Raw genomic sequence first — 27635 nt, 5'->3', positions numbered from 1 at the left:
CTGAATATATACCTATTCAGTGAATAAACAAATTTCACCCCACCAAAAGTTTCTCAGTTATTATGAAACACTGTGAGAGGGGAGAGGAGAAATCTCTGGGTCAGAGAAGAATCTTGGAAGGTCAGACATCCTCAGCAATGTGATGTGGGGTTTTTGGCAAAGCTTGATTTGCTGTCTGCAGGGAGAAGTTTTGGATGATGAGGAGATCTGTTTTGGAGTATGTTTTCTGCTGGCATGAAAGAACATGGACTCATTAATGCTCAGATGTGCCTGACTGAAACTGCAGAAAATGTTTCCTTATGCTTCCATACGTATATAAATAGCAACTTTCTATTTTGATCTGTGACAGCTTAAATAATGATGGGCTGCTTTGAAGAATGGCAGAGCCATGGCTGTTGTGAGGAGGTTGCAGAAGGACAACGATGATAAATAATAAAGTGCCCTGTTGTCTTTCACTGCTTTGACAAGGTCTATGTGCTGTTGAGAACGTCTGTGCTGTGTAACACGGCACAGTGCTGGGGTGCAGGAGGTACCAGTTGAATGCAAAATAGCGCATATCCGAGTAGATATTTCTGTAGCAGATCCCAAAATGGCTGTCCCACTTCTGCAGGTGTCTGTGGCTTTGCCCTGGCTGTAGTGATCTGATGCTGGTACACAGCCGAGGCAGGACAGTGTCAGGGAGCTGGGGATGATGCTATTTAAATCCAAGCTCTGACAGCAATTTGGTACAAATGTAATGATTTGAGACAAATAACTTAGCTTCTCTGTCTGTTACATAAGGCAAGTGGTAGATTTTGCTCCTGACTTGCAAAAATGTTGTGATTAAATAACATACACTGCCCTTAACTGCAGTTCTTGCACTGCTAATGGCAAGGACCAGCTTGTCACAGTCCCTGCTCTGTGTGCAGGAACTAATCTCTCTCTGCAACATTATCAGCTACCCAGGCTAAAATGCTGGCCACAGGGAAGAAAGTGAGTGCTATTTGCAACTCTCCAGTATTACCACTTGGTACTTTATTAAGAAAAGACTAAGGCTTCACAAAAATAGGAGTGGCTTCTACATTATGTCGTTTTAAGTCTCAAAAATGTTTTAGGATCATTCAACTTGGCTTCTCATTTCTAAGGTGCATGGTGGGTTGTGTTTTAAAGCTTTGTTGTTGTGTAATGAGGAGGGCTGTAGAGATTTTTAAAGTAATGAAAATCAGAGATTTCCATCTGTTACTTGAATCCAAGAGCTGGGGCTTCAAGAAAAACTAAAAAAAAAATAATTAAAAAAATCACAAGAACTCTACTATACTCATAGGTTTGATTGGAACAGACTAACAAGTGAGTTCAGCATAAGAAACAACCAAGCATTCATTGACTAAACAGAGAGGTGGGAGTAAACAAATAAATAAGGAAAGAAATTATCAGAAAAAGATGGAAACAGAGCCACATCAGGACTCTGAGTCAAAATTAATAATTTTCTCTGTAGACATCACCACTGGTGAACATCTCTTCTTTGGGATGAATTGCAAAGCTGAAAGCTATCCCTAAATAACAGGCCCAAGGGATATTTAAGCAGGCTGCAGGTACTTGAGCATTATTCAAAAATACTTTAGAGGCTGATAGTGAGAAGTGCCCTGTGAGAGCCTGTATGGCCATGCAAGAACCCAGAAAAGCAGCTGTTTCAGCTGCATCAGAAGAACAGCACAGCTGGTGGGAGTCACCTGAGAAATGAGTCCCACCAGGGATACTAACAGGGACTGAGGTCAGCGTTAAAAAGATAAAACACCCCATTTGCCCCAAAACAGGGATCTTCAGAGAGGCTGACAAAGGCAGGAAGACTGTGAAGCTACTTTTCTAAGCTAAGATAGTTTTTGGGTTTAGTTTTATTTTGTTTTCCCTAGACCAGTAGTAGCTGGTGACTTTTTCACTCTTTATCCTGATATTAGGGTAAGAGCTTTAGACAGGCTTTTCTTATGATACCATCTGACCAGTGGAAATATTTGAAGTATATAACAAGTGTGGGAAGATAATGAGTTTATGTTCCTCTCTAATTCAAGTCTTCAAAGGCAGGGCAAAACAGGAGCACTCACAGTTATTAGAAAAGGTGAATAAATCCCTCAGAGATGAACACCTCTGCCTCAATCATCCATGCTGCCAAACTGAAGGTGATGCATGGAGACACGGTGGACATGTTTTGGAAGGAGATGCAGTAAAGGATGGTGCCGGGGAAGAGTGAGGCAGGAATAGCTTTGAAAGAATTGGCTAACATGACTGAAGCTGAGTCTGAGTGATAAATTTTAGATTTTAACTACTGCTCAGCCTAATTTATTTTCCTTTCGCGCTCTCTCTGCATGCTGTGTCATTTGCAGTCAGCCAGGCTGGTTGGGACAGTGATGGTCAACAGGTTTCTGGACTCTTCCAGCAATGTTATTGATCCCAGTTTAGAGAAAATCATGTCTCTGCGAGATCTGCTTTTATCCACATCATAGAAATGGGATTCCTTACCTCTCTTTAGGAATTTTGTGAAGTCCAGTGTAATAAACATGCTCTAGTGGGATGTATTATTTCCTCCAAATTACAAAGGAGTTTTGATGTACTTTAAGTGACTTAAAAGAGATGGTTGCATAAAAACCATTACGAATTTTGCCACAGACTACTTGAAGTGACTGTGACATCGTTTTTTATGCATATGCTACTTGCTCAGTTAGGTTTCTTTCTTTTGGCAAAAAAAAATAAATTACAAACTTTAAAGAAAGAAATGTTCCTATTTCCTGTGCTTTGAAATGCCTGTCTTCACCTGAGGAAAAGAAAGCATGATCCCAACAAATGTTTCAGTGTCTGGTGCAGCTAAGCACATTTTTGGGGGCATAGATCAGAACAAATTGAGTAGAGCCACAAAATTAAATTTTGCTGTGGCCCATGTGGAGAAAGCAAGCAGGGAGAGCGACTGTGTGTTGCACACTTGTGCAAGGACAGGGAGGAGCTAATTATGATAATTTAGTGTGAATGATAACAGTGGGGTTTGAAATTTTTTTTTAAATAGCTCTATAATCTTGACAATGTTTACAGTTTTATTTTTTCCACATTTTATGTGTGCACCTTCTTATGCAAACCATCCTTTCAAGTCCTTCCTGGCTTAATAAAAAATAAGGACTCTTGAAATACCTTACAAGACAAAGGTCTTAGTTGACTCTGAAGGCTTCTAACAGTATTTTCTTATGAAAAATAGAATATAAAATCAATCTGAGAACTTGGCCATTCAAGTCAGTATAAATGCAATGAGCTACACCCAGTTCTTATGGCAGGAGCTGAAATCTTGGAGATAGGGACCGGTGGGACCAGAAGTGTCCACAATCTCAGTTAAACCCCTGTTGAATTGTTTCCCAAAAATATCAGAACAGAAAGCTGACCACAAAATACAAATGGTGATGTGGTACACTTCACAAATGAGTCCAACAGGGAGGTGTAAGAGGAAATCTCATTTGTTGTTTCTATGCTTGTCAAGAAAGGAATTAATTAACTCTGTGATATTAACCCGCTTTTATATTTCAAGGGAGAAAGTGGCAGCCAAGGGCTTCCTGGACTCAGAGGAGAAAAAGGAGAGTCAGTAAGTAAGAAACACCAGAAAAATTTTACATAAGGAGATGGAAATACAAGTAGTTGTGTTCTCTTATATGGTGAGAATTTGCTTACAATGTCATTGTGCCCTGTTGAATGTGTTCCCTCTGCTGGTCCCTAATCCCAGGGGCAAGCTGATCTTTCTGGAACCCAATGGTAATTCTTGGAGCAGTGGAAAAGGATGGGTTCATCCGTGAATACAGCTGATTACTGACTTAGCATTGGCATTCTAATTAAAAGATGTAACTTCGGTGTACTTGATTATAGCACAGCTGCATGTCCAACAGGGACACTAAGAGGCAAATGAACACAAAGAAGATGCAAATCTTCCTCAGCTCTTTTACATTCAGATGACCAAGATACAGCTTTTCCAGTTGCAATTAATGCAAATACCAGACTGAATTTTTAGGCGAGAAAATCTTTAACCCTATGTAAAATTCATGCTAATAAGGATTGTTGGCATCTTTGATTTTGGAAATGTAATATCAGACTCTGCCCTGAATAGAAAATAGGATGTTTTTCTGTCTGCAGTAGGAGGCCTGGGGATAGGTTTTCTATTTTAATTTGTCACTGAATTATTGCCAAGGAAGTATGCTCAAAGAAAATGAGTTTCCCTATAGTAGCTGTCTTGTGACTTGTGTGTCTATATATATATCTGTGATATATATGGGTAGATAGATACATCTCAGATATATAGCAAACAAAACATGAAATATATATTTACATTGTCATTTGACATCTTGCTATCAAATGTACCTTTTCCTCTCTTCTTTTGTTTCTAGGGCAGAGTATATGGTAGAGGAGAAAAAGGAGAAAAGGTAAGATCTAATCCTTCATTGGACTAATTAAATGAGAGCCACTTGCTTTTGCTCTCCATAGCTCAGAGGTTGCTTTCGGAGTGCACAGAATGCAGGAGATGTGATACAGTTGGATTATTGTGGGAAACTTTTATATTTTGTCATGCCTTCTTCTGCAGAAAAGCTTTTGAGTGTTCATTAATTTTCCCTTTCATGTACTTTGAGTTTCTTTTGTGCGCTGGCCATGTTAAATGCTATCAGAATGAAATAATAATCTTGGCTTATATAAGCAGCTTTGAGCTCATAGAGGATGATGCAGTAAAGCAACTGGCTGGAAGGATGAAAAACAAAGGGAAAACCTAATTTTGAGTTTATTGAATTTTCAATAAATTTGGGTCATGAGAAGACTGCCACACTGCTTCTTTTCATTGGATATTTTCATTAATAACCTGAAGGACAGAAGTTGAGGTCTTTTCTTACTGCAAATGCAGAGTGTTAAGACTTGGAGGTTAAAACTGAGGATACAGAGTAACCACTGAAAATTGCTAGGTTACCTACCTTGGAAAATATATTCAATATTAATCAACAACAGGAAACAAGTAGAATGACTGGACCAATTCACTCTAAAAAATATGTTAGTTTCCAGGCAATTCTGGCTGCAGACTGCCCATTCCCCACAACATAATGAAGCTGTAGACCTAGACTGCAGAGCAGAAGTCGTGCTTTCTCTCTGTAACTCCGTATCTCACCTGGCTGAGGGTGTTTTCCTCCTCACCAATTGAAATTTCAAGTTGTGCGGAACAATGGAAGAAGACTGACTGAGGGTCTAGGAGACAGATGGATGTATTAAGGAAGAAGTCATGGTTCATACTAAAAATGAGATTAAGAATCTGTGGAGCTGTTTTCCAGGGGGTCTGTGGGTACCCAGTTGCTCAGGAAATTTAAAATAATATTGGATTGTGGTCTGAAAGGAAGAATGCTGCACTAGCAAGCACATGGTGTTTATGACCATGGAATCTTCTCATTTGTCCTTTCTACGATTATGATATATTGATTGCACAAAGTCGTAATGGATCGTGTGAAATTACAATCTAAATGAGGGTTGCTTGTGGCAGGAAATATTATTGAGCCAGGCTAGAGACATAGAGGCTATAAAGCACACATTTCTGCATCCATCTTCCTACAGTCCTCCCACTGACAACCACTATTTAGCCTTTGAGATTCAGGATTCAGCCTTTGGAAATGAGCTTATGTTGGGCAGGTGGTGAGAGTCAGCAGTCTGATGGGAACCATGATGTTTACTATATGAGTGGTGCTGCACTTGAAGCATGTTCTTATTTTCTTATGTTTTGATCTCTGCAGAAAAGTGTCGGAAAAAACATCACTCCATCTCTATTATTGTCATGCTTAGAAAAATAGGTCTACAAGTCTGGTTTGGAGGGAAAAAAACAAAAAGACCCCACAGTATGTGCAGAATTTCTTTGACTGGCATAGCCAGACAACATCTACTTGCCGAAACGGATGTGTATGCATGGAGATCCCTGGGTTTATGGGCAGCTTGTTTTGTTTATTTGCTACTTTTACCAGTTGAGGCAGCTTCCTCATCTGTAGAGGAAGTGTGTTTGGTACCTAGCCTGTTGGTGCCCAAGGGCTGAGTGTTAGTGCTGTTGCTGATGGAGAACAAAGATGTATGAGCTCTACATTGCTGGCTTGATTAAAAAGGGAGCCTGGGGATGTAGAATCATAGAATATCTCCAATTGGAAGGGACCCATAAGGATTATTGAGTCCAAAACCCTTGCAGGACTGCCTAAAACTAAACTATATGACTAAGAGCATCATCAAGACGCTCCTTGAACTCTGACAGGCTTGGAGTCTTTTGGCTGCCAGGGCACACTGTTGCCCCATCTTCAACTTACCATCAACCCAAACAGCCATCATGCTGGCATGGGCACTGCTTGCCTTGACAATGTGTTTGTGTGTATAATTTTTCCCAAACACAAATGGTTGTCTTCAGGGTTAGGCTTCAAATGCACAAGTGAGCCTTCAGCAACAGGAAAGGGTATGACTGTGTGTGGGGGGATCAGCCATGCAGGTGGTGTGCATACGATGGATTGCTACTGCATGTAGGGTTGGAGTAGGATCACAGAATCACAGAATGGTTTGGGTTGGAAGGGACCCTAAAGCTCACCCGGTCCAACCCCTGCCATGGACAGGGACACCTCCCACCAGCCCAGGCTGCTCAAAGCCCCATCCAACCTGGCCTTGAACACTGCCAGGGCGGGGCCATCCACAGCTTCCCATGGCAACCTGTGCCAGTGTCTCACCACTCTCACAGTGAAGAACACGAAGCGTAGTACCGTGTCTGTGTCATGCATCAGAAGTGCCTGTGAGAGGGAAGCAGCCAGAACCACAGGACGCCAGGATGCAAGTGCCTGCATTGCTCATTGCCATCTGTACTCCTGACAAAAAAAAAGAGGAGAACTGATGAGACGAAACCTTTCCCAGATGGGAGAGCATGACACACCTGGAAGGAGAGGATTCATGTGGCTCCTTTCTGTTTGCCTGCTGCGCTACAATGGCTGCGTGAGCATAAATTCTTGTTTTTCACTCTGTCTGTGACAGCTTTATATTTCCTTGATTTTTATGGGTCTGGGCCAGTGGAAACCAGATCAGAGATGCTGGACTTCAAACAGCTGCAATCTGTGCAGTCATTGCTGTGCATATGCTGTGGGCTCCTTTATAAGGTCAAGGCTCACATCCTAAATGTTGGTAGAATAAAGTTATCTCATCTTTGAAAAGACAGAGATGACAAGATTAAAATCATCCCCCTGCTTTAGCATTGCTCACCAGCTGTGCTAGTGGCAAACACCTGCCAGATCGTGCTTTGGTGTGTAGGGTAATTATGTCTGAGGCATTTATTAGAGGACAACTCCTGTGCTTTTCCAGGAGGACAGCAGAGGCCCTAGTCTTACTTCTGTAGGCCATTACCTCAGATATATCACTAAGTTAAAGCCAAAAACAATGCTTATATTAGAATACATAACTTGCCAAGCACATAATTACTGGTCAACCAAATGGTAGAAACAGCTGTGGCTAAAACCCTAATTCAATGCAACATGAGGTCTTGTGTGACTTTGAAAACCAAAATATTCTCTATGATGACTCAAGCAACAGCCCAGCATGTTCTGCCAGACCTAGATATCTCAGCCTGGTAGAGGATGCTTTTTAGGTACAGAAACATGGATGTGCAGACCAAGTAATTGTGCACAGATATTAAAAAAAAAGGAAAATAACTGAATGCATCTACAGGTGCTCATGTAAACTGCTCTCAGGTGGGTTTCCTGGTTGGGTGTGATTCAGCTGCCACCATCCTGTATGGGATCTTAAATTTCCACTGAAGACTGTCATCTTTCTACCCTTGAAGTGTTTAATCCCTGTGGCATTAGATATAGTCTGTTATATTTCTGATCATAAATGTGTGCCCCTTTACTCTGTGTTCATTCGCTTGTTTTGCACACACTTGAATGAACTGATTACTGTACACAGGCAAATATCCAATTCTATAACATGATTACAATGAAGGGCAATGTTTTGGCTTTATTCCAGAGGTTATTCAAATGGATATTTGCTAGACCAGCTGGCCTGGTCCTGCAGAGCTTATAACTCAAATCCTCAAACCTCTGTTGATCCTAGAGAAGTAGGTGCAGGAGAGGAGTTGAGGCAGCAGGAACAGCTGTAGAGCATTTTTGAGGATGATTCAAGCAAGACGGGGTTTCAGTGACACTTGATCAAAGTCAGGGAAATCATGTTTGACAAGGGAGGTTCTGTAGAATATGAGATCTGCATTCCTGGGGCACAGCCATCCACATCGTGAGCCAGCCTGCCCTTCCAATGCCTCCATATAAAGTTTAACTTACAGGCTTTCAAAACCTTACACCCTTGTCTTGCAAAGTAGAGAGTATTATGCAGGGGTGCTGAGCCACCCTTTTCGCATCCTGAAGACCAATGGTAGTGAGACAGCTCTGCAGGTGGGAAGGTGCTTGGAAAAATGATGACTCTAGGTAGGATGTGATGAAAATCTGTCAAACTTTGAGTGGCATGGAGATATCATGTGAAATTGTTTTTCGCTGTTTCTTCTGTTTTAAAAGCTAAGAGGAAGCAAATGAAACTAGCTTTTGGCAAGTTTAAAATGAACAAAATGAAGTTGCTTTTCATACAGCAGGTACTGGAGCTCCACTTCACAGTCTGCTCTGGAGGTTAAAATTTTGTGTGTTTAAAAGAGTGCATAAGAGTTAGTTAAGACAGACATCTGTAAACATCTAGTCCGAACAAAGACGTTATCTCTGCTTCAAGCCATCAGTGAGACTCTGCAGACAGTGATCAGTGATAGCAGAACAGTAGGAAGGAGAAGTCTCTCATAAGGCAACTGCTGGAGAGGGGATAGGAGCAATCTAGACCTTTGTCCTGACTGTTGGTAGCTATTCTTAGAGTTTGTACAGCACTTTAATATCCTTAACACCTCCTGTACTGGGTTTTCTGTGAGGGGTTGTTGTCTGTTGTTTTTTTTGGGGAGGGGGGGTTTGGAGGGCTATGGAGATAGCCCTGTAAGAAGCTTCTAGAAGCTCCTCTGGCTCCAATTTCAAACCCTCCTCTGACCAGGGCCAAGTCAATCAGCGCCTGTGCAAACCGATGTATTTAAGAAGGGCGCAATGCAGGGCCTGCTGTCTCTTGCCTCCAGTCCCAAATAGCATGGCCCTGGCGCAGGCAGCACGAACTCGGCCCAGCCTGGCTGATGTGGCTCCAGCTTAAGCTCAAGCCCCACTGCACCCCCAGCCTGAAAGAAAGAGCTGGGAACTCTTTAGAACCATCAGAAAAGACCTGCAGAGGAGAAAAGGAGTGGGGTAAGAGGAGAACAACTGTGCAGACACCAATGTCAGTGAAGGAAGAAAGGAGTGGGCAGAGGAGGAGGTGTACAGAGCCAAGGTTCCCCCTGCAACACGTGGTGAGAGCGCAGGTTGCCCCACCTGCAGACCATGGAGGTTCACTGGTGGAGTAGATCCACATGGGAAGGTGGCTGCCCCTGAGGAGGCTGTGACTCCATGGGCAGTGTGTGTTGGAGCAGTCTGTGGGAAGGACTGCAGCATGCAGAAGGGAAGACCACACCAGAACAGTTCGCGGGTCTGCAGCCATGGGCAGACCCACTGAGGAGGACTTTTCTCTTGTGGAAAGGGTGCCACATGGAAGCAGAGGAGGGGTAGGAGGAGTCCTCCCTATAGAAATTTCCATAGTCTCCTCAGAGCTTTGCCCAGCACTGTCTGTACCTGTCAAAGAAGAGTAGGAAACACAGGAAAGATGTCATGAAAGAATTGAGTCAAGTGATTGTTATCATAATTTTCCATGGAAAAGCAGTCTGTTGGAGGAGAAAACTGAGCAGGAGCACCCACCTTCTGCAGAAGTGGTGGATGAAGGTTTCGTTATGGTTTACACTGGGACTTTGGTCACTGATGTGTTTGCAAGAGTATCCAAGCTTTTCCTTTGTGCTTGATCTGTTTCACTTCATGCTAATAATCACATATGCAGCAATGGATATGAGAAACAATTTTGGTAGGTTAAGTCTATATTCTCCTAACAATGTTTTTTTTTCATGGTAATGACTCTGATAAAAATGCAGGAGGATTATTATAGGATTTCTAAAGAGAATAAAGCCTCTGAAGTGGCTTGGCTTATTAGAGATGCAGTGACTGCAAGAGCAAGCATAGAAAAGAAAAGCAGGCAGATAGTTAAGGGTCTGGGCTAGGCTGCAGGAGATCCAGGCTTAAAACTTGGCTTCAACAAATGTGCTGACCTTGGGCAAAGCAGCTAGTCTTTGTTCCTGTAAAATTAATCTGGAGAATGTCTTTCTCTCCAGGTTTTGTATATCTTGCCTGCTAGACCCTTCAAACAAAGACTTTGCTTCCCTTTCCCCCACTTGTCTTCCAAATTGGAGTTATGTCCATTTTTAGGGCTTCTGGAAGAGCTGTGGAAATCTACTCTGTTAGATACAGGCAATCTGCAAAGAGCTTTGTGCTGTCTTTCTTTGCCTCAAGGCAGCTGATTATAAGAAAGGTCTGACCTGAAAACCACATAACTTTTTCACCCCAGTGCTGTACGGTCAGCAAGGCTTGCCAAATTAGCAGGAGCACAGTGCCTCTGGGCTGAAGCTGGCTAGTGTCCAGTAACTTGAGGTACAAGCAAAATGAGTGCAGGTCTGTCTGCAAAAGGTGCTGACAGATATAGCTGAAGGGATGCATTTTGGGACCAGAGGGCTGTGTGTGTGACTTGGTTGCAGGCAAGGCTCAGGATGGAAGTGGCATTTTAGACACACAGAGCTATGATAATGTTTAAGAGTCAGGTGTCAGGGTGCAGGAAGGACCAGCAGTACCCCAAGTGAAATGGAGCTGGGAGCAATACCATGGGTGAGACTAGGAATTATTTCTTACTCCTACAACTTCTAAATAAAACTAATTATTGTTCCAAGAGGTGATGTGTGTGTCCTTTTCACTGCTGAAACCTTGAGCCCAGGGGAGGGAAGGTGCTCCAGTGAGATTACAGGCCTTGTTTGGGCTGCTGTGGTGTTCAGACATTGTCAATAAGTTCCAAAACTCATAAAAGCCACCCAGTTTACCCAGGGCTGGTGAGCTAAAGGCTGAGTCCAAGAGTCTAAGGAAGCAGCAGGAGCCTTTGTGCATGAGCATTCTTGTTGTTGGGTAGTTCTCTTTCAGCCAGTACACCTTGACAGTAACAAGATGGGAAAACATCTCAAAGTTTAGAAACACTATTGAGTCTGAAGTTTCAAAACAAACCAAAACCCAACCACCCGGTAATTGGTGTTCCTTGGGGGCAGTGGCTATGGAGACATTGAATTCTCAGGGTTCAGTTCTTGGCACTCAGGTTTTCTTAGTTTATTGTAGAATAAAAAATAGTGTGAGCATAGCTCAAACTGACCTAGGAATGAAAAGTGAAAGTGCAATATCTGCACTTAATATTTCTTACGATTTTTTTTTGTGCTGGGAATCATTTCACTTAGGAACCATTCTTATCTACTGACTTCATCTGGTTAAGGTCACTCAGCACTTAACCTCTCAGTCTGGCACTTAAACATCTGTACAATAAAACCTCATCTATGCTATAAGACTGTCATGCAGCTCACTGGAGTAATTCATATCTGTGATTTCTGAATTTTCTGTTTAAAAGGTGAAGTGTATTAATCTTTGTATGAGTCTTACTACTCTGAGTATGTTCTGAATTATCTTGTGTATGTGGGCAGTTTCAGCCTGCATATTGAGTATTTCTGAGTCCTCTTAGCTGTAGTTAAAGTACATTCTGCACAGCTAAATAACCATGGTTTGATGGAGTTCTTTTCCTTAACAATAATTAGAGGGTTTTAGATAAATTCTGTGGTTTTCTGTGACCCAGAATAACAGCTGCAGATTGTAATAAACATCTTGATGCCAGATCACATACTAATTGTGCATCGTGACAGCTTAATTCTCAGGAGTGCAAGAATACTTGTAACTTGGGTGTTTTTCCTTATATAAACTTAGAAAACATTTCTTTCTTTTCGACACTGGTCCCTGGCTGGCAGGTACATCGCTGGTATATAATGACATCTACTGGCAACCAGAAGTTTGCAAAGTCCCCAGCTCTTGTTTCTTTAGAGGAATTCTCTGCCAAGATCCACTGGCAGTGTGGAAAAGAAGCACATGAGAAAGATTTGCCAGTTTTGTGCTGCTTCTGATAGAAGAGCTGGAGTGGGGGGCGGAAACAAATTGCCTTAGTTTGGTCATTAATAACTGTCGTTTGAATGTGGGACGCTCCTGGGAGCGATATTGCAGTGGATAGGTATGGATTAACTGCCTGTTAGGTGGAAAATAAAAAACCTTTCCTAGTAGTCTGGAGTACATACTCTGAAGTGGATCTCGAAGCCTGGTGAACTACAGAGAGCTGAAGCATTACACAGAGCAGGTTGCTATCACCGGTCTATCAAAGGCATCTTAAGTTTTCCCTGCCCTTCTCTCTGCTACACATTTTCACATCTATCTGGTTAAGCACTGTTGTGGTTTAGGGTTAGGCCAGATTTTCCCTTTTCCACTGTTCAAAGGTGTTGCCTGAGAAGGTGCAAGTGTTCATGGGGTGTCTCATGGTGCAGGTGAGACCACAGCAGCACCATGTCTCATGCTGTTTTTCACTTGCCCAAGTACAACTCTCGACATTTTTAATCTCCCCATTTGGGTCTTTCACCCTTTTTCTTAAGCACTACCTAGAGATTTTATGTCTCCCAAAGACAACAAGGCCTGCTGTGTAATGAAAGTGCAGATGGTAACAAGTGTCAGATAAGGAAAATGTAGGGTTTTTTCATGGCAAATATTTATTTTCCTGGTGAAATGGTGCATGGACCATTAGTGGTTGTTATTTCAATGGAATCTGATGCATTTGGTGTTGTTAGTGGGTTTGGGTCTCTAGAGACTCAGTTTGTATTTCTGGCTCTGTACCATTGTGTCCATAGGGGATCTTGACCTTAAAATGGGAAGAACAATCACAACCTTTGTCATACACTCTGAGATGAAAAAGTCCTAGGGAGGAGCATCAATTTATAAACAAATATCTCTGTTTGGATCAAAACTATTTATGATTTTGTCAAAGACCTGACTGAGCAGCCTCAGGTATGTTTGGCAGTCAGCAGAAGTGTATCACTGCAAGTTATAAGTAGGTGGTGACAAGACTTAAGGCAAGATGCTGTCTCCAGTTTAGGTATGACATTTAAAGAGAGATGTGGAGAGATGTTGCTCATTGCAGAGAGTAATGAGATCAGTGATATTTGCAAATTTAACCAGCTGGGAGAGACTGAAAGGAATGGGCTCCGGATGGAGGGGAGAAATCTTGGACTAGATAATGTGGTTAATCTTGAGGGAAAGTTTTCTATGTATCTCAGTAAGGCGCTGGAATAAACTCTAAGGGGTGAATGTGGAGTATCAGTAGCAGCAGATGTTTAAGAGCAGATCAATACTGGAATTAGGAGTGCTCTGACACAGTACCCCTCTGCCCTAATGTGCTCTTCTCGGAGCTACTGGAATTTTTGAAGGGGTATGTGGAGATCTGAAGCATCAGGAATTTTCCAGAAGCAGAGCAAAAGGAATTAACAGATTTTTCTCACAAGGTAAAATACCAACCTAGTATGTGGCAAATCATCCACAAGACCAGAACAATTTTCTGTGTACTATTTATAGATGTAAGGACATAAATTAATCAGTGTCATGATACATGACTGGGTTATTTTTCTACTTCAGTAAACACTTCCCCTCTAGCTCTTGGCAAGCTGTTTGTCTGGTCCTGAGCTATGGCAGACGTCAGGATGGAGCATCAGTTTGTACTGCAAAAAAAGGAAGTTTTTGCAGCAGAGAGGTTCAAGTGTTCTCATTTCAAAGTGTCTAACAAATGTATCTTTAATGGAGGACCCTCTTGCTCCAACTATGCAAGCAAGAAAAACTGGATTTTTCAGGACCTACTGGTCCTGCTTCTGGGCATTCAACCCATTGTAGTACAGTTTATTTCTCAGGTTGTTCCTCTGTGCAGTGGGATTGTGGTACCCAACAGATTTTCCAGCTATCTTCTGCCTCCTATTCAGTATGTTCAATCACAAATAGCTCTGCAAACAATTTGACTTTTTCTTAATTTGTAGATTTCATCACTTGACTGAGCAACTCTCTAGCTGTTGAACAGAAGTAGATGATTTCTTCAAGGAAGTACTCCACTCGAGGAAGTCTTGATTATAGTGAATTGAACCAGCAGTTCAACATTGTCAAAGGGGTCTGACCACCCCAGTCTTTCAGAAGCCCTTTATTTAGTCAGTGAAGGAGTGTCACGGTGGAGATGCAACAGTTATAAAGCTAATGAACAGAATCTTGGGTGCCAGTGACTGCTTTGAAGTCTTTAGGACATTAGCAGGCTTTTCTGAACTCTACAGTGACCTTGGTCAGGGTATAGCTTGTTTCCAAATCAGTAAGCTCTGATGCATCCTCTCTCCTGCAGTGCCAAGTTTTTGGGTGAGGATGTGTCAAATTAACTGATAAACAACTATTGTTTTACCTATCTTGATGCAAAAGTGGAGCATCAGGTTTCTTCAGAGAAAAGTATCTGTGATATCCCTCAGAAATGATGCACCTGCTTTGCCATGGAGAACATTCAATGACTGAAATCATACGATGAAGGGTCAGAAGGGCCCTTCTGGTCTCATGGTGTGCTCCATGATGTTCATGATAAGGTTCAAAAGTTCAGTGTCCCTTGAAAGACAAGGCCTTCCGAATTTCTCCTGGGGAAGTACCTTTAGGGGACAAGTGACTTGTATGCAAAGTACTGAATAAAATCTTTGATATGTTTCCAGTATAAAAAATGCCCATAACTGTCATGTAACCAGCTGTCTGCATACTGGTCCGCGTCTCCTGACAAACTAGCCAAACCTATGACTTTTACTGGCCCCTTGTGTCATGTCCACATGGCCTTTCTATTTATTAAATCAGAATGTGATGCAGAGACCCAGCAGAGAAGATTTTCTTCTTTTCTTTGACTGAACTGAAGTGAACTCCAAGTTGAGATGAATGTTTTATTTCTTGTGGAAGCAGAAGATCATGCCAGTTTTGGTGTCAAATTTGCCAAGATATTAATAGGTTTTTAGCATCATTAAGCTAATAGAGCCCTGCATCTGTGCATTGGAGAATAGCAGTCATTTGTGCTGCCTGTCTGGTCAGCAGCTTTTGAAAATGGAGCTAGGTGATGTATGTCCACTGCAGCTCTGCCTCTCAGTTGATCTGCAGATCATCCCTGGCTTTTAATAAAACTTTTGTCTTTGCCTAAGACAGACATCAAAATTACATTATTTTTCAAGAAAACTCATTTTGCCCAGCTGCTGATGACAAAGTGCAATCTCTTTCACTTTGATCTCCTCAGGTTGGTAGCTCCCGAATGGAAAAAACCTAGAGAAGAAAGATATTACATCCTTCCAGACTTTTGAGGTCTCTTGGAAGTTTTCTCAGGCATTTGAACCTGAAGACCACACTCAACTTGTAACATCTCTCCTGTACTCTTTCCTCACTTTTGTCATCATACAGTGGGAACAGTTTAGTGTGTGGATCAGCACTAGGCCACTCGTCCATCTTCTTTATTCTTTGTGAACATCAGTTTGCCAAATTAAACAGATGCCAAAAAGTCAGGAGAGAGGAAGAATAAACTTATGGTTAGGGCACTGACTCAGGACACAGGAAATCTGGAGTGAGTTTCTATCTTTGTCCCAGACTTTGTGACCTTCCATATCTCTTCTACTCAGTTGTACCTCTGACTCATCACTCTCGTGAGATGAAAGCAGTATGGCAGTTCCTGTAACTTCCTTCTCACTTCACAGGACTGCTGTGAAGTTAATTAATGAAGGAGAGAGAGATGTGTTAATAGTGAAGTGGTAACACAGCAGAGTTAAATTTGGCTTCTGTTTCCATTTCCACTCACTGCTATTGTTCTGGTTCTCTTCAGCTCTTGCTATTTCATCTCCTGCTTTGGATATAGATGCCCTGGTTTGCGCAGCTGTCAATATGCTGGATGTGTGATTCATGGGGTTCTGCTTGGCAGATTTTTGAAGGCCTCCCAATGACACCTTTATTGATATTTTGTGGTAGGATTAAAAATTTTTATTTCATTCTAGGGTTAGAGAAGTGGCACTTTTGTGTTAGATGTAGACCAGTTTGGAAGAGAAAATAATGAAAATTCATAGGATTGACCTTAGAACCATCTATCTTCTGTCATCTGCTCTGTAAGCTCAAGGAAAGGTCCGATGATTTACTTGAATTTGACAGGCAAATGAGAATCTAACCATGTGTTTTGGACTCATTTTTCCCCTATTATTTTCTTGTTTAGTTTGCTCTCACTTCCATTAACATAGGCCACAACCCAGAGTTTGAAATAAAATATGTGATTATAGGCTACAGCTGTTCTCGAGTTGGAAGAAATATTTGTAAACTTGGCAGCTGCTTGAGGAGCTGCAAGTGGAGGAAAGAAAAGCAGTTGAACTTGACCAGATTGCTTAAAAATCACTAAGAGATTATTCCTTTGTGTGTTTTTGATGCCTCAATAGGATCCGGTATTGTTCTATCTCTTTATCTTTCCATATACCTGCAGATCCCTTCCTTCTCCACTTTAGGTCCGTTTAGTTCCTTCTCCATTTAGGTCTCCATTTTCTTTTCAGAGAAATTCTGCTATGAGGCTGGATATGGCAAAATCCTTGTATTGGTTGTTCCCAATCTGAGGAAACATGTCAGTGAGCAATTAGGTTACCTGCTTTTTAATTTCATACTTATCACCATTCAGCCATCTGGGGATCTAGATGGGATGTAGATATAATATGTTCACAGACCATGTACATAATGTTCAGGCCATTCTGTTGGATTGTGAGGCTCAATATAATTCAAGTGAGGTGAACGATTGGATGGTATGCAACAAACTGAGCCATATAGTGAGCATGTAATGAAATGTTTATAAAAAATCAACCCAACCTTCATGACCATGCCTAGGCCTGGTGTGATATGGTAAATCCTTGTGATGCAGGTGTAGAAGGAAGACATCCTTACTCAAATGTAGAAATGGGATAACCCCGCTGATGTGCAAAAGCTAATAAAGAACCTATCTGTGTGTGACTATACTTTCCCAGCTCACCTCTCTATTTTTAATGGATTATACACTTGAGAACAATGACAGTATCATCATTCTTCATCACCCCAGCACTCTGTCTGCAGCAGATGAGATTAGCCAGTGCTCTGAATTTCTTCATGATGTGGCATTTCTGTGGACACACCATATGCTCACGTAAACCCTGCTTTGAGACCCCCTGGGAAGGACATAAGTAGCATTTAGGCCTTGCTTTTTATCCTTTCTGTGGTTCTGAACACTTTCATTAAGAAGTAAGTTCACAATTTCCTCCTTTTTTACTGAATTCTGCCTAAACTCTTTGTCTTAGTATTGCTCAGAAAACCTTCCTAGTTCACTTTGAGAATTTGGATCAATTCTTTGAGGAATGAAAGATGGTGCTTTCAGAGTGATTTGACTACATCCTCAGAGTATGCAGTATTCACTGTTTTAAGGAACTTCCTAAGCCAAGCTGTTGTATTTGTTAATGCATTTCCTTACAGGTACAACTACCTCCTCATTCAAGTATTTGACCACAAAACTATTGACCAAGGAAGCAATAGGTCACCTCACCTAGAGTGTAAAACTACTCCAGAAAATGTAAACTAAGCCTAAGGGAAGCCATCTTAGAAGTTTTACTCTGTTCTCCTCCTTAACAGTAGTCTTCTGTCCTTACTGCTTCTTCCCATTTCACTGGTCCTTGTCACCTTTCTATTCTGGTCCAGAAAGGGACAGCCTTTGAAATTCAGATACCCATAAAGTAGATGGGTGGCAGTAGAAATGCATGGCATAAACAGATAGATGTGGTTTACAACCAGAATCTCATTGTGTTGGAGCTGGGAATGCAGCCTGCCTGTGGGTATATGGTATTATTTTTATCCCTTTGAATGGCACAACCAGGTTTGGCCTTGGTGCAAGGAATGTGATGGGCTTTCCTTCCTTAGGGCATGATGGCAGCTGCCAAAACCTTCCCGTTTTTCCACCATGGTGCCTGGATCCTTCAGCTCAGTGCACTTCTGATCGTGTCTGCTTGGCAGCTATTTCACTGGCCTGAGCTTTCTGCCTCTGCTCGCTCTTTATGATATTTACACATTGCCTACAATTTTAAACTGAGCTTCGGAGCCCAGTGCTTGTCATTTAATAGTTATTCATACAGTGTCCAGCAGAGTGACCCAAGAAGGGAACAAATGAGGCGTTGCTGTAATTCCAGTAAATCATCATCAGCTAACTTCTGAAAAGCAAAAAACAGCATTTGTAGAAATATGTAGCTACCTGTGCGTTATGTATATACTCACAGCCTGTGTTTCAGTGCTTGCAGTACCTGCCTCTTTTGTCAACGGTGAGCTGATGAATGTGTTTATTCTCTTGCTAAGTTTGGTGGAAATCTTTGATTAAAGGCCACTGGCTGTGCACTGGTTGGATGAAACTAAACACTGGTGTCTGGTTTTCTGGTGGATAAGAGAAGAACAGCATGCCCATGAGCCTGAAAAGGGGAAAATACTCAGGAAAATCTGCTGCCTCCCTTTTTAGCTTAATTGTTGAATATGTATCCTCCCCAGCAAGAACTCCTTGAAAAATGCTATTCCATGCCCCTGTGATTTGTTCTTTGGCCATTTTTGTTATTCTCTAATAGCAACTTTCCCTGGCTTTAGAAAGTGGTTTCCAGGATAGATGTGCTGACAGAGCCCCTCAACCCACAAGTGCTGGAGATGAGCTCTTTCGCTAACTGAAGTGACCAAATTGGAGGGGTCGAGGGAGGGAACAGACACATTTTGGGTACACCAGTGCTTCCTTAGGTCTTAGCTTCATGCTTAGCACAATGCTTGGGATTTTACCTGATTCAAAAAATCTGGTGGACGAATGGAAAGAAAAGGTGATTGTTCTGTGATGCAATTCATGAAGTTGGTTTAAAAAAAAGAAAAGAGTTGCTTAGTGAAGTAAATTGCTTTGGCAACATGACTCTGTTCCAGTTAGCTGCATCCTCAGTGGGGACTTTGGCAGCCAGCTTTCAGTTAAGGGTGCAAGCTGTTGGTTGCTTTCCCATCCCTGCCTGTAACAGCTTTCTTGGCACCATGCAAGTGCAGCAGCACCGATGCTTTTCTGGTTCCTGCTCTCTTCCACTCCTCACTCTGGCAGGTTATGCCGTTTACTTTGTGAACATGAGAGTTTTGACACAGGGAATGCAATCTCTTCTCGTGCTTTTATTGAGGTTCAAACAGCTGTTGAACTTACCCTTAGCCTGACAGATTTTTCTGCATAGGGAGGGATATGAAACAACTAGCAAGGATTAATGGGGAGTCAGTGAGAGGGGCAGAAGTAGTATCCCCATCCTTTCCTTAGCCTGGTAGGACTCAGTAGTGGTTCCCCAGGAGATGTTAAACCTGTCTCTAGAGTCTATGTGGCCTCCGTGCAGTTTTCTCCACTGGGGAGGAACTGGTAAAGCTGGTGGATCGCACAGATTTCCACTGCAAACTGGTAAAACTCTCTAGCTTTATTTCCAGTAAAGGGCCAGCTCTGTACCGGGCTGTCTGATACATGGCAGTGCTGGGCTTTTCTGGATCACATCCTCCTGAGCACGATGCACCCCTGAAACCCCCTCCCCTGCTTGGTGGCTGATCAGTTGGTGACAGTTCAGGCTGCCTAGGTGTCCCTTGGTGTCACCAAGTGGGACAGAGTCTACAGTGCTTTCCTATAAGTATCTGTGTGGTCTCTTGGCTGTGACAGCCAACAGATCAGCTCCAGGCTTCACATCTTTGTAGGCAGCTGCTTGAGATTTGTTAAGAGTAACAAGTACAAAATCTCGGTGCTTTATAATAAATAAAATCAATCAATCAATCAATTAATTAATTAAAAATGCAAAAAGAAAATACTTTTTATTTTCCTGGAATGCTGTTGCTTTAGGTGGCAAGTTACCATCTGCATTTGGGAAAAGGAATTACCTTATTTTTGAGCTTTTCAATACCAAATCGGATAATACCTGAACAGCTTGATTTGAATTCACTGTTGATCATGCTCTGAGTGGGAGGTTGGACTAGAAACCTTATGAGGTCCTGTCCAGCATGAATGGCTCTATGGGCACTGTGCATCAAATTCACTGACTGGTGCTAGGAATAATTTACTCAGCTATGCCAAGGAGTTCCTACTTCATGGACTAAAAAAAAAGAAAAAAATAAGGCAAGAGAAGGAGTTAATTAACTGTATTCCTTTACATAGAAAAGACACAAATAGTTCTCCTACCTATGCTACACACTTTGCCATGGAACAGTAGTTCCTTCGAGTTATATTGACCTCTTAGAGCAAATGGTTTCCTTCAAAATCACATTTGCTATTTGATGGGTTTTCTATCTCATTAGGGAGCCATTCAAATACAGCAGATCTGATTTTTACCACTAGCTGCATTGCAAATTCCAGACAGAGTGCTTCACGAAGGTTTAGTTAGCAAGAAATGTGATTATAAAAGTATCTAATGAATTTAATTTGCATATACAGCACAGATACTAGCTTTTATTAACCTTTAAGTACCAAATATATCTATAAATAAATAAGGCCAGATTTTGTCATTCTGTCTGACTTTCGCTGGAGCCTTGCCCTGGGAATACATCCATCTGAGTCTGCTGGGACTCTCATACAGAAAAAAAGGTCACATGTAAGACTAAGTGTGGCAGAATTTGGCCTGAATTTATCTGTATATTTAGTTTTTCCTTGTACAGGCAACTTAGAAATACATGCATCAACTGCTTCGCTACTTTAATGCTCTTTAAACAGGATTCTTCTATGTTATTAGGTTTTTACAAAAGCCAATGGGGAAAAACCTCTCAGCTGCCTAGCTCTTCTTCATGGCATGTCATTTGCTGGCAGTCTAGTGGCTTTACATCCCACTTATGGATGGCCACTCTTTCAGGTAGCAGAGACACTGGTAAGAGTCCATTGAAGGACTCATGCCAATATGTCCTGTAAAATCCAGCAATGCTGGAACCTTGATGCCATCACTCAAAGTGTGAACTTGCAGGACAGAGGTAGGCAGGCTGCAGGATCATGACCAGGTAACCCACAACAGTGGGCATAATCCTGCTCCATTCACAGAGCTCTGGCTGAAACCTGCTCTGAATCTTTGGAGAAGTTATCTGTTGGCTATAAGAAGTACCTATTGATGAAGTCTAAATGGAGTGGATTCCAAGTTTACATTATGTTTTGGCCTGATGTGAGCAGGTAAAGGGGGAAAAAAACATCCCAAATTTTGATTTTTCCAAAAAATTCCATGCCATTGGAGATTCGGTGTGTCAATATGTTGGCCAAGACAAAATTCAAGTCACCGTGCTTTGACATGTGGCAACTGGAAAATTTCTCAGTGAAATGTTTTTGTGTTTCAGATACTTTTATTTAACAAGACTAGATCTTTAATCTGTTTTTTGGAAAAAGACTTGTTCTGAATGGTATTTACAAAAAGGAAGGGAGGGAGGGATCAGACAGAGGAGGACACTTGGATGGAAAACGGAAAGAGAACCTGCTCAAATATGGGCAAGTTACAGGTGATTGAGAACAGCATTGTTACAATGAGGAGGAGAAGATGGCCTCAACTCTCAACAGATAAAAACCACACTGTCTAAAATACATAAATATACCACAGAATGGTATGGCATTGCACATAATGCATTTCTTCCGCTGGTGTTTTAGGGTGAAGAAGGTGCTCCTGGCTTTCCTGGATTGAAAGGGGATAAAGGAGAAAAAGTAAGTCCAAGTCTTTATTAATTATATTTTGAAAAGTTTCAGAGTTTATAACACTATAGTGGAAGGCTAATTCAAAAAAGCCCTCTTCTAAGTCTTTTGTTTTGTCTTGGTGCGTTCTTGTTTTGTGTTAGCAAGGACAAGGAAAGAAGATTACGCTGTTGTATTATTTTTCTGTAAAATGCACCTTAAAATCTTTAAACCTATTGGTGATGCTCAGCCACATTTAACAAACGTGGAGATCTCAAGGGTATGAACTTTGTGTAAACTTTGCAAAACTCTGAATTAGGATGGAAGAGTGAAACAGAACAGAAGCTCAGTGCTAGTGCCTCCACATACAGAAACAGCAGTGTTTTTCCAGTATAAGACATGGAAGATTATCGTACCCTTTCTTGCACTGAGTCTAAATAGCTTTTGGACTGAAGTGGCATTTAGATAACTGCTGTATCATCATCCTAAAAAAAAAAATTTAAAAGTATCCTGCACCAAGCTTGCTCTGTTGACTAGTATTGACTTTGGACACATTTGTCAGAAATGCCTTAAACGTCATTAGCAGGAGGAGTTTTAGGAATTTAAAGTTTTTTCACTTCTTGTAAAGTAGCAAATGTTCAGGATTGGAAAACAAGATCCCCCTCCACATAACACACAGCAAACCAGCTCAGTTTAATCAGAGCCCAGAGTGGCAATTTGCAGTGCTTATGTCTGTGTCTCATTTGAGCCTTTTTTTACAATGCTCTTAAAAGCAACTGCAACAGTGCCTGGCAGTATAAATACTGAGCCAGTTCCTCACCATGTACTTTGGCTTGTCTGTTTTGTGTCTATTCTCTTTCCATTCTCCATTTCTTCTTTAAATTACCAGCTGCATGCAGCAAAACCTACCTTTTCCCTGCGCTTACTGCAGTCCCTGTTAGCTGTGGTGCTGCCAACCTCAACATATTTAGTCCCATTCGTCCTGGTGCATAGGAAGATTTAAAAAGTAGTGCCTGTTAATTTTGTTTTTTCTTTTGTTTTTTTTTTTCTTTGTTTTCTATGGCTTTGCAGGTTCACAGCTCTAAGGCTTCCTGTTTGCTTTTAGGCTCATTACTTACATGCAGTATAGCTGTGCCTTGAAACTTCTGAGCTTTGGTATGGATGCTGTACAAGCATGGTATAAAAACATAATTTAAAAAAATAAATTAGTATTTTGTGACAAAACAACAGGTTTTTGAGAAAATGGAATGGTGGACAGAGAGACTGAAGGGAGACAGTATCAATATGACTCAATGGTTACGTGTCTAATTAGCTGCAGAGCTTTTCTATTAATCTATTCTTAAATGAGTTAAGTGGCCAAGAGTTCCTCATTAACAGCTCATCAATTTGCCATAGTGCGTTAATGCTAGCAGCAGCTCCTCCAGAGACTGTAAATAATAAATGTTTACATTGAAACTATCCTCCTCATTCCTTATTCTTGTCTTGATCCATTGCTCACGTCCTTGCACTTGAGAGAGGTGTTAATGTTTTGCTGATGGTAATTCTGTTGTTGTTACAGGGGTCCCTGGGCTCACCTGGCCCACCTGGGAGGGATGGCGCAAAAGGAGAAGCCGTAAGCCTTTTTGTTCCCTCCATGTAAACCTCGCCTTTCAGTGCAAGTCAGGCAGAGGAAATCAATCCATATTGAGTGGAACATGTCTTGGGGATTTGTGTGGCCATTTTAGGAGCAGCAGAAACAAATGGTAGGAGGTTAATAGCCCTAACACTCTCCTTCATTTGCAGCAATGGCAGGTGTCGTATAGATTAACCATCCTGAGAGGCTCCCTGGGCAGCTCTGCTACCAGTCATTAAGATGGGAAAGGGGGCAGTCATGGCAGCCTGTGGTTTGGGACCTGCTGCTGTGGCTGTGTTGGTTGATAGCCGCAGCCCTTGGCCATTTGTTTTAAGTCTAGTCATTAGCTAGTGGAGAGGGCAGAGGGCTCAGGGACCATCTTGTGCTTCCACAACATACAGGGGTGAGAGAAATCTTATATAAATGTGTTTTAGAACTTTGCCTCCTTTCTCCTGTTTGATCACCATTCCTTTGTATTCTCTTCATCCCGACAGTGGACTTTTATCACCTCATTCATTGTCCTTTTGTGGCAGTCATTTGGTGGCAACTGGGGAACTTGGGGAAAGGACTCTCTGGAAGGTCAGGCAATCACAAAAGTAGTGGTATGCAGCAGAAAAGCTCTTTTTTGTCTTACATCCTGTTTCTGCTTTGTGCCACACTGTTCCCACTTCAGAAAAACTGGGAGAATTTTTCAATATAGCTTCCAAACAGATGCAAATCGATAACATCACACATGGCATGATCTGGGGTTGGACAGTCACATACCTGGACTTGCACAGTTTCTTATAGGAAGTGTTGTTGAACTGCAAGGTGACTGTTCAAGATCGAATGTTATCTTCAGGAAATCCATGATTGCAGACTGTAGTTGGTCCAAACTGTTCACAACCTGGGGAACTAAATTCTTGCTACTTAGGTGGTTGTGTTGGAAGTGCAAATGAATAGCTACTTCAGTTTCTGATTTGTCTCTTATCACTTTCATTTTTGTGAAGAAAACACTGCAAACTTTCAGATCTCTGGATAGTGGTACTCAGTACTGTAGATACTGGGTAGAGCTTCCACTTCTAAAGCTGTAATGGCTGTTTTGAGCCTTCCTAGCTTTCAGAGATAAAAAATTAGCATTTACCATCAATATTGCTATTATTTGCAGGGTGAACCAGGACGGCCAGGAGCATTTGGACTGCCTGGGCCAGCAGGTCCAAAGGTAAGCTTTCCATGTCTTCTTTACATGGGCAGGTATGTTTTTTTCACTGACTTTTTGTATGTGTGGATTGCTTGAATTACTTTTTGTTTATGACTCTCAATATTCTCCCTGGGGAATGAAGAAACTCAAAATGCTCATTTTCATCAGGAGTCTGCTAAGATATCAGCAATTAGGCAAGGTATGTAAAGAGAAGAAATATCTTTTGTTCAATCAACAGTATAGATGGAGAAGGTGAAGAGAACATGTTTTGAGGCAACATAAGCCTTGCTTGAGAGGACTCTATGAAGCTGTTCAATTATATAGGTCCTTCTGGGTTCCTCAGCTTTCTCCAAAATGTCTTTTTTTTTTTTTTTCATAGAGGGAAATGTTCATAATTTCCTAAAGTCTCATCAGGAGGGTATCGGAACTAATGGCGTGTTTGTGGATTAGCTGAAATACTTGGCAGCCATCCCACGGATCTCTGCGGGAGCCATATTGGCTTCAGCAACACAAAGGAGTTGACTGTAGAAGCTGCATGGCAGCGAGTTCGGCAGGGAATAAATGACAGCTGTAAAGCAGGGCTGAGTGAAGGCAGTCTGGTTTTCATTTTGCCCTTCAGTGAGATTTGGGAGTGGATGAAATGAACTGGATTCATCACTCACAAATGCCTGTCAGCTGCATCTCTCCTATAATATAAATAAATACGTATTTTCTCCATGTCCTGCATGCTTCAAGTAGTGGAATTACAAACCAGTAGGCTATGAGATGCTCCTGGTAGTATGAAGTTCCTCACTCTTGCTTTGCAAAGCTTTTACAAACCAAGCTAAACTGAGGCCTCTACAACTACCTGACAGGAGACTGTAGTGAGATAATAGTTGGTTCCTTTTTCCTTGTAGCTAGTCATAGGGCAAGGGGTAAGGGCCTCAAGTTACTCCAGGGGAGGTTTAGGTTGGTTATTAGGGGGAATTTCTTTACTGAAAGTGTTGTCAAGCACTGGGAGAGGCTGCCCAGCGAGGTGGTTGAGTCACCATCCCTAGAGGTGTTTAAAAGACGGGGAGATGTCATGCTTAGGGACATGGTCTAGAGGCAACTGTTCTATGATTCTATGAGGCATCTGCATTTACCTCCAGAAAGGCTTGATCCTGGAAAATGCTCCATATTTCCACCAAGATCACCAGGCACACATAGTTCAGTCAAGTAACGAAGCAATACTGAGTCGAAGTTCAGCACTATGGGCTGGGCAGGATAGGTGCTGATGAGGCTGGACCTAAAGACTCCTGCCTGGATGCTCCCAGGGAAGAGGTGAGTTTGGCTAACCCCAGCCTCTCTGCTACAGTGGCTAAATATAAAACAACCATGTGCTTTCACAGTGACTTTTATTTACTTCAGTGGATGTGCTGGCTATATACAGTGTCCTTGAGCTGGATTCTGGCCTGAGCTATTTTAAGAAACAAACCTGACTTTGCTGAGAAGGCTTTAAAATCTAAAATATGGATTCACACTCCTTTACTCCTTGTTGTAAAGCTCAACCACCTTGCAGGACAGGGTGTGTAGAGATGGGTGGAGTTGGCAATCAGGAAGGTCACATCTCCAATTACTAGTGTAATGATTGCTTTTTGCCAGATCACTTATTTTTATTTAAAATTGTCAGCATCAATACAGTGGCTCTAGACTCTATCGCAGGCTTCACAGAGAGCTACATTGCAGTTTCTCTGGTTGGTTGGGATGCTGTCCTTCCCACTTCAATCCATCTTTGTTTGCATCAAGCCAGGCAAGCGCAGTGCATGCTAAGTAGACGTAGGAAATTCAGCTCCTTATCTGCTTGGCTGAGGGATTTCCAATCTTCTTCCTCAGTGGAAATTGCCAGTACTTTCTTCTGAGGAGGTGTCTCACAGCTTTTACAGACCTCAGTAATTGCGTGGAGCTTCCAGTAGCACAGATAAGGGTCTTGCAGACTTCTGGTAATAGGACTTCAAGTCTCAGAGGTACCTTAATGGATGATGAGCCCGTTAGGGTACATGTATGGGTTACAGGAATGAAATGGCCTCAGTATTTAATCTCTAGTTTACTGCTTTTGCTGCTTAGTGAAGTCTCCAGGGGAGATAGTTCCTAGCTTGGTGCCTTCATCATAAAGAAGTGTCCTGTAAAAAACAACAGGACATGGTGTTTGGTTGGCTTTGTTTTTTTTTTTATCTTTCAATTTCAAATTTGGTGGGTAAACTTCATTGCTCACCAAGAAGGATGTACGATCTTGCTGGACACAAGCTGGTGGAAGCAAGGAAGAGCTCTCAAAGTCAGCCTTGTGTTAATCAGTGTTGAAACTTCTGGTTATAGAAGATGCCACAGTGGTCTGAGATGGCAAGAAATATCCTGTGGTCAGTGGAGAAGCCTCTCACATAAACATGTAGGACCTGTCAGGTTAATTAAAATGGTGTAAGTGGGTCCAGAGAAAAAAAAAACTATAGCTCAGGCCCCTCACTGTGTAATATTATAGCAGTGAAACCACAGTTGAATTTTTGAGGCCAGGCCCTTTAACTTGTAAAATCCTGCAGCAGATACTCAATCTTTTCCTTCTTTTATTTTTTTTTCTGTGTCTTTAATAAAAGTTTAGAGAGATTTTTCGTGGCTGTCATTGCTATGGCACTGACATAGCTATAGCATTCCCATCTGAACTGATGGTTATCTGCACTTGATAGAAAAAACAGAGAATGAGGGGGAAAAAAAAAACCTAAGGCTTTGAAATATAAAGTATTGGGTAAGAGTTTTATTTTGACAAATTTCCTTCTTCTTCTTGTTTGCTTCAGCTGTTGAAGGTCTCACACTTCTCTGGTTTACCAGACATGATCTCAGCACAGCCCTTGAGTGGGATCGGCAAATCTTCTCATCCAGACAAACCCAGTTTCTCTGTTTGTAATTTTTGCTGAATGTTATAACCACTTTTTATGTAATGGCACTGAGTTGGACTTGGATAATTTGGACTGCTCAGAGCAGGCCTCTATTTCTGTTGGGGTTTTGCCTTGACTTTGATAGCAGTATTTT

General features: G+C 41.8%; 1 protein-coding gene across 1 annotated transcript in view; it reads left to right on the top strand.

The window, feature by feature from the left end:
- Nucleotides 1-27635, top strand: part of COL22A1 (collagen, type XXII, alpha 1) — a gene marked incomplete at its 5' end in the record, with an annotated part of 153143 nt that overhangs the window by 31025 nt on the left and 94483 nt on the right. The window contains 4 exons of the mRNA XM_010183650.1: nucleotides 3542-3595; nucleotides 4389-4424; nucleotides 23363-23416; nucleotides 24564-24617. Of these exons, the coding sequence (XP_010181952.1) occupies nucleotides 3542-3595; nucleotides 4389-4424; nucleotides 23363-23416; nucleotides 24564-24617 (198 nt within the window). The remainder of the gene's footprint in view (nucleotides 1-3541; nucleotides 3596-4388; nucleotides 4425-23362; nucleotides 23417-24563; nucleotides 24618-27635) is intronic.

This window comes from Mesitornis unicolor, unplaced genomic scaffold (genome assembly GCF_000695765.1).
Source record: "Mesitornis unicolor isolate BGI_N332 unplaced genomic scaffold, ASM69576v1 scaffold9714, whole genome shotgun sequence".
Classification (NCBI taxonomy): Eukaryota; Metazoa; Chordata; class Aves; order Mesitornithiformes; family Mesitornithidae; genus Mesitornis; species Mesitornis unicolor.
Note: the sequence above shows the minus strand (reverse complement) of the source record. Positions and strands in the feature narration are given on the sequence as shown.